The following is a 7,814-nucleotide window of genomic DNA, read 5'->3' as shown; positions in this document are numbered from 1 at the left end:
GAGGTGTCCAGGCTGGGTCTCTGCACCCTGCTGACTCTTCCCTGTCCTCCACATGATGCCACATGCCTCCTGCAACAGGAGGCATACAGTGTCACATGGCTGCCAGGGCAGTTGCAGCAGTGCACAGAGCCCCAGCCCACAGGGGCAGCCCACCTTCACCCTGTGCACAGATTGGGGAGGTACATGCCCCCATGCCTACCCCAGGGGTGCACACAGCAGCAGGAGCCCCTCGTGCTCCTGGACGAGCCACCTGAGCTCCAACCCTCCCACAACCCCCCCAGGCCTCCATTTACCTTAGTCTCTGCCCCTGCCCCATTCCCTTCTTCACCATGGGGGCCTCAATCTGTTCCCCCATGACCTTTTCCTCCCATTCCTTCCCCCCAACGTACTTACCTGCTGGGTGCTGCTCCACACACGGCAAGGCCAGGCTGGGTTCCTGGCCGCCTGCAGGCTCTGGTTACTCATTTGTGCACCCCTCCCTCCCTGCTGCAGCTGCCTGGAGCCCTCACCCAGGCTGCCCCGTTGCCCTCTGTGCTGTCACCATTGTCCCACATTTGGAGGGGCTAAGCCCCATTAGCCTCAGGCTTCCACCATCTGTGTCCAGGAGTGCACACAGCAGCACAGGCTGCCCTTACCCTATCACTGCACCCCCTTAAATGAGCTGCTCGTGGCTCCATCCCATGCCATACCACAGCTGGGCAGTGCGTGTTGGTGCCCCTTTGCTCTGGCACCCTGCTCACCACCCCTTCCCCCACCTGCAACAGCACTGAGAAAGTGGATCAGTTATGCCATGATGGCAGAGCTTATCCCACTGCATTTGGCAACATGAATTTCTACCCAGAGATATTCAAGAAGCCAAAAGGAGAAAAATACCACTTGAAAACCAGTGGGATTTCAGGACCTAACCTGCTTAGGTTCTTTGCAAATACCAGCCTACATGACATTCCTAAAATAAAATTGGAAACCTGCTGAAGACCCAAGATTGGAAACAGATTTCCTGAACTCTGTTCAAACTATGTCACTAGAAAAGCATCTCCAAATAGTTGTTTTGTCCCTTTCTCAGATCTGAGAATACAATATCCCTTCCTATGGATGTCTTCAGGAGTTTTTCCTCATTAGAAAGTGTTCAGAATGCTGGACAAGTCACCATTTTGCAACAACATCTTACAAATCCCATTTACTGTTTCCATGAGAATACCTTCCGCCCCAGCATCCTCCTCAGAGCCAACTTCACCTCATTATTCCTCAGGCTGTAGATGATGGGGTTCAGCATGGGTGTGATGACGGTATAAAACAAAGACAGGAACTTCTTAACATCCGGTGAGTATTTGGACTTGGGCCGTAGATACATCAGGCTGCCACTCCCGTAGAACAATGTCACCACAATGAGGTGTGAGGAACAAGTGGAGAAGGCTTTGCGCCTGCCCTCAGCTGACTTCATCTTCAGAATAGTGATGGTGATGCGGATATAGGAGATCAGGATTAGCATGAATGGGAGTATGAGGAACAAAAGTGTGGAAGCCATGGCCTGCATCTCGTAAAGAGAGGTGTCAGCACAAACAAGTTTCAGAACTGGTGGTCCATCACAAAAGAAATGGTTGACCACATTGGGACCACAGAAAGGCATGTTAAAAAGCCAAGCTGCTTGAAGCAGAGCAACAGGGATGCCAAGCATGCAAACCCCTCCCACCATCCTCCAACAGACCTGCTGATTCATGACAGTGGTGTAGCACAGTGGGTTGCAAATGGCCACATAGCGGTCGTAGGCCATGGCTGCCAGGAGAAAGCACTCCGAACAGCAAAAGAAGAAGAAGAAGAACATCTGGAGTGCACATCCAAAAAACGAGATGCTCTTGTCCTCGGCCAGGAGGTTGACCAGCATCTTGGGCACTGTGACTAAAGTAAAGCAGATCTCAAAGAAGGATAGGTTTTTGAGGAAGAAGTACATAGGGGAGTGGAGGGCAGAGTCCTCTGTGATGATGAGGATGATGAGGATGTTCCCAGTCACTGTCACTAAGTACAGGAACAGAACCACAGAGAACAGCAGGCCTTGCAGGTGTGGGAGGTTTGAGAACCCCACAAGAATGAATTTGGTTATGGTGGTTTGGTTCCCCCATCGCATTTCCTCAGTGTGTGCCATCTGAAAAGAGAATGAAATTATAAAAAATCTATTTGCATACACTTGTAAAGGTATTTGAAAATAACCTACATTGGTTATATGGTGCCTCACATTTAGGAGGCTAATATAGGAAATGTTGAGAAATAGTGGCCTTATTTTCAGATAATGGATACTTGTTTTATAAGCCTCTTATCTATTTCACTCCCCAAACAGTTCATGTATAAGTATAGGGGTAGGAGTAGGGGTAGGGATATGCATACGCATGTAACTGTATATGTGTGTATCTGTATGTATCTGCACTTAAAAAGATAAGATTTCACATGCACATGGTTATTTAAGCAGAACTATGCTGACCTATACATTATTAGAGGAAAGGTGCATCAGTTATGACAGAAATGTAACTAAAATAGCTTTTAATTTCTTTTTTTTTAATTTAGACGTGGCTGCCCAACCTTCTTAAAACACTTCTATAAATTTCAGTAGCTTTGGGCTGCTAAAGGACCTGGTCTTGCTTCTATAGAGCACAACTATGAGTCGCCCTACATCACCATAGCAATGCTCTGTGCACCGTATGGCATGCTATGGTGATGTAGGAACCACCAAAAGGAAGTACTAAAGCACGGTACAGTAACAATGTCACAGTAAGGCGATGTGTAGACATGTCAATAGAAATCAAAGGGGAGATTTTTAAAGGGAAAAAGAGGAATTAAGAGCCAACCCAAAGGAAGTGATTGAATAGGTGTTAGGCACATAAATGTATTTTCTGAGAAACTTACTTAACATTCCCAGATCACACACAGTTTCATGAAATAGGATAAAGATGAAAATCTTGGCGGGGGGGTATTGTATGGCTCGTGCTGATTTCTGAGTGACAGTTAAAACTAAGAGAGCCAAATTCTGAACTCCTTTGCAACAAAGTATTATTAGACCCCACTTACTCTATTTTGACAATGTTCTGCATGGAAACCAAGTCTTCACTGACCCATTGAACTGAACTTAATAAAACAAGCTATACTTTAACTTTAGTTAGGTCACTCCTGATTTGCTTCAGGATAAAATCAGAACCCGGCATTTGACTCCTATGAAATAACATCTGATTTACGACAATTTAAATACAGTTGATAATGTAATCCAGTGGAGAAAATACAGTCTCGGGTTAGCTGTAAGGCAGGAAATCAACACAGCGCCCCTGGTGGAGGTCTGGAAGATATTAGACTATTTCTTATCCCATATATTTGATGCCTATGTGGTAGTTAGGTTCCCAAGTGCAATCTTATTACATTCTATTAAAGTCCTTGAAGAAAACATAAATGAACCTGAGTCACAAAAAGAAGAAAAAGGGAGGAGGACCCACACAACTTTTTCAGTAAGAGTTCTTTTTTCAGGGATTCAACAAAGGTAGAATTGAATGACGTGGGGGATGGCACTCTGTCCTTCCCTTGTCATCCACATGTGCAGAGTTACTCATCCGGGAATACAATTAGTTCCAAGAATCCCTACAGATACCCAAAAATGGCCATTTAGATGACCAGGAAATAATATAACATTCTGGGTTGCTAAGTACCACTGAAAAAACGATTAAACAGAAGAATATCTGGTCCATTGTGTCATCCTGAACTTGTGCTGATGCACTGGCGTTCTGTGCCATCGTTATAACAGACACTGAGGCTCATTCTTCAGACCTGAGCATGCAGATACCCTTCAAAGCTAACTCCAGGAGACGGGAATGGGAATGAAAACAAACCAAACAAAAAACCCCTCTGGCTTTTTACTCTGATGTGCAGCTATCGCGACACAGCATTTACTCTTTAGCTGTGGTGATTGAAATCCAGGCCTAATTGTCATGTGTTCTGCAGGAGGGAAATTCTTTCTCTCTAAAATAACTGCTATTCAATTCAATCCAAAGTCAATGAATTCAGGTGGATGTTCAGATCTTGTTGCAGATCCTGTTACTAGAAGGAGAATTTGGCTGTCTAAATTGAGGAGGGAAAGCTGTCCTATTAAACCTGGGTCACTACACAGAAAAGAATGCAAATTCATGGGGCCAGAAAGAAAAAAAGCCACATATGCAACTGTGAGGCCTCAGGGGGTAATCCTAGATTCCTGGATTTTAGTCCTGGTTTAGATAGCTAAGTCCTTTTTTTCTGTTCTGGGTCTTAATTCTATTTGTTTCAATAAAATGTAACCACCTAATCTACTTAAATAATTCTGAAAATATGATATGAATTGTTCATCTATTTAACTCTATCTTCATTTATAACGATAATGAAACCATCCCTAGTATAATACTAATGAAGTTATTGCCAAGACCTCACAAAGGATTTAAAGAATCAGAAGACAAAATTGACTTTGGAGCACCAAAGCAAGGGGTGTTTATGTACTTTGTAAAATACCACTCTATTGATTCTTACTCTCTGTATTGATTAGCCAGGAGTACCCTTTTTTGGTTTACACAAAACTATAACAATGTGCCAAAAGCACCCAGTTACTAATAAACACATTTAAGCACAACCACTATTATAAATCTAAGAAAACTAGAGAAAAAAATAGATTTGTTGTACAATCTTACATGTTATCCTAGGAATTGTATAAGAAATGTATTTGTTCATTTATTTTCTGTTCTTTTATGCTATCTGCCTGATAGCTAGGAAACAACATTTCAATCCGATAGCTGTGAGAAGTTCTTTACCTACCTCTTGAAGTCTAAAGAAGGTGTCACTGATCCCAGGAATCCTTGTGATGAAGGCAGCTGTCTCTGTTTCCTTGGCTTACTTTTGTTTTTAAAGAAAAACAAAGATACAAACTAAAAAAGGGCAAAGTCCCCAACACTTGACTGTGGTCCTTAAGTGTCTGAATACTAGCAGGGAGGTGAATATTTAAACTCCTGATTACTTCCCTGCAGTTCCACCAGGTAAATTTGAATCATGCTCTAAACCACTTAATAGCACTTAGCACCCAACTTTGATTGGACAAATATGCTCCCTTTACATGTTATGTTCTATGTGGCTAATCACTGTTAGTTGAAGAAATTTCATAACGTTGAGCCTAGCCCAACAACCAGATGTAACGTATGGCTAGTAATGAGATTAAGATGATGTCAGTAGTAAGAGCTATGTGACTGACCTAAGAGAGGATGAAATCATAGTCCTAGTAATACTCACTTGTTGAAAATGTCAATCTGCAATTTTAAGGGTTGGGACACAGAAGCCCTCTCGGAGCCCTGCGTCTCCTGAGTACACTTGTTAGCATCCTAATTAGAGCTGCATTTGTCAGATGTCTCTTCCTGTCCATCTCCAACTACGTATCTATCTTGATTTTGTCCCCTTGGAAGTCAACAAGAAAACTTTCTCTCCTAATATCTTTGTTCTTTCTATAGTTATACTTCTATTTCTGCATGCAAACCTATGCATTTATTTTTTAAAGTTCATAATGTAGTTTACTACTAGAATTTAACCTAATTTCTTTTGAAAACATATATAGTGAAAATACAGTGGACTAAACCTCGAGATCTGTTTCAGTATTTATTAAGTTCTTAGAGTGAGATGACATAAGAATGATCACATAAGAATTTAGGCTCCAAAATTGGGACTGAAGTGGAATATAGCTGCCTAATGCTGAGAGAGGGATTCGCATTTGGAAAATTCTGTAGGCCACAGAATCATAGAAAATTAAGCTTGGGAGGGACCTCAGGAGGTCATCTAGTACAACCCCCTGCACAGAACAGGACCATCGCCAACTATATCATCCCAGCCCATGTTAGGGATCCACTACTCAGTTTTCTTATAAAAAATTATTTAGTGTCTAAAATTCAGCTTCTTCTCATGCCCAGAAGAGACATGAGAGTGGCTAAGACAGGAGGAATTAGGGTGCAATTCTATTTCCCTGTGCTCATTGAAGTAGTTGTTTTCGGTCAGTTAAGGCATTTTTGGCTCTTAACACTGGGAGCCTTTCTACGTCTCATCCATGTGGCTGTATAGTGTGTGCATCCACAGCCATGTACAGACTGGGCATGCACAGTAGGCTCTACACTAGCTTCACACATGCCCAGCCAAACATGTGTACCTTTTCTGGATGTGTAGCAGGATCCAAAACCCCAGAACATAGTTATCCCCAAACCAGCCACTGTCAGACTTAAGAGGAGGGCCTTTTCATGTTTTAGCAACAAGTGCATCTAAGGCAACTTGTGTAGGTGCTGGAGCTACATTTCTCTCCAGCGCGTCTTTAAAACCTTACCCTTGGGAAGCTATGAGGGGAGATTTGTGGGGCCAGGAAGAACGCCACAGGGTGTGTTGTTCAGGCACCTACCTGGCTGCTGGCCTGAAAAGGAGGGGCCCTTGGTTCCAGCTCGGAGTGAGCAACTTTCTTCCTGCATTGCTCTCCATCCTTTTTGTTCCCCCAAATCACTATATAAAATGCAACTGGCAGCTGCTCGGCTTTCACAGGAACGGTGGGGAGAGGCATGGATATTGTCTGACCCATGACATGGTGGTTAATGGGTTTTGAGGAACATCAGAGAGATCCAGGTTCACACCCTCTGGGTGAGAGGGTGGCAGAAGTCCCCATATGTGCTTAGTGCACTAGGTGCTTAACTGTTGTAGCTAAGAAATGGGGCAGCCCTTGTCCACCCACCACCTGTTGTTGCTGGTACAGGTATACATAGTCATTACATGGGTAGCAGTTCCATTCCTGGATGTATTACTTTATACATGTATACATGCCAAAATGCCATGTAGATCACTAGAAAGAAATATAATTCCACTCCTAGATTCTGGTTTCCCACTTAAGGCCCTAATTTGTTCACAAATGTACCATGGAGGCACAGATGTGGCATTTCTTGAGGACTGCCCCACCACCAGCAGCCCTATCATACCATCCAGCCCCAGCAGGGTGTAATTTTAGGGCATGCCTCAGGATCAGGAGCCTCCCCCATCCCCATAGCTCCTGCCCTGTACCTCCAAGATGTTATGTGAGCAGCAGCTCCAGCCAAGCAACATTTTCCCCTGGCTGCTGGTGGCAAACTGCTGGCTCCACTGCTCAGGGCCTGTTCTTGTCACTCACAGCTGTGCCCTCTTCCCAACCAGGCAGGCTCCTGCTGGCCATGACTCCTGATTGGGAGTGCAGCCGTCTGCAAGCTGCTCTGCTGCTTGCCTACACCCTTGAGTGACAGGCACAAGCTGCGCCTTGTCCCATTATATTAAGGTTCTTTGTCTAAAAGTGACCTGACCCTGACAAATTGGAGTGACTAAAATCAGAACGATCCATTATGCCAATACAGTTTGTAATAGGGCTCAACATGGTTGCATAAACAGTCTTTGGAGTCAGTCTTTAATCTTGCTGAATTGCAAAGGAGTTAACATTTCTAGTTTGTACCCTCTTCTGCTCCCCAGTCTCAGATGAAAAGAGCCAGAGAAGGAGAATCTGATTTTTTTTTTTTTAATGTTTTTGGAAATACAAGGAACTTCAAGCCTGATTTTCCTATTTTGTGGGATACTACTACTGTCATGAAATATGCAGCGATCTCCTCTTGATGCCACTAGCACTTCAAAACAGTGTTCCCCCCACTGCCATCGCATCAAAGGACTCACTGCTCTAGCACAGGCTGAAGAGGGTGGTAGGGCTGGGGGGAAGTCTGACATGAAAACTGAGCAGTCTCAGCAGGAATGAGGAGGGGACTCCTGAGGGCTAGACTGGAAAA

At 44.0% G+C, this 7,814-nt stretch overlaps 1 protein-coding gene across 1 annotated transcript; it reads right to left on the bottom strand.

Moving 5' to 3' along the window:
• Window positions 1-1,177: 1,177 nt before the first annotated feature.
• Window positions 1,178-2,143, bottom strand: LOC149861798 (olfactory receptor 10A7-like). Its single transcript, XM_090051986.1, has one exon. The coding sequence runs from the start codon at window positions 2,138-2,140 to the stop codon at window positions 1,178-1,180; it is 963 nt and encodes a 320-aa protein (XP_089908112.1). The 5' UTR covers window positions 2,141-2,143.
• Between the last annotated feature and the right edge of the window lie 5,671 nt (window positions 2,144-7,814).

Source organism: Crocodylus siamensis, chromosome 6 (genome assembly GCF_052110815.1).
Source record: "Crocodylus siamensis isolate JL-2025a chromosome 6, ASM5211081v1, whole genome shotgun sequence".
In the NCBI taxonomy this organism is placed as follows: domain Eukaryota; kingdom Metazoa; phylum Chordata; order Crocodylia; family Crocodylidae; genus Crocodylus; species Crocodylus siamensis.
This window is presented reverse-complemented; position numbering and strand designations above follow the sequence as displayed.

What these genes read in the sequence shown, in the direction of transcription:
- LOC149861798 (XM_090051986.1), bottom strand. Translation starts at nt 2,140, where the DNA reads ATGGCACACACTGAGGAAATGCGATGGGGGAACCAAACCACCATAACC.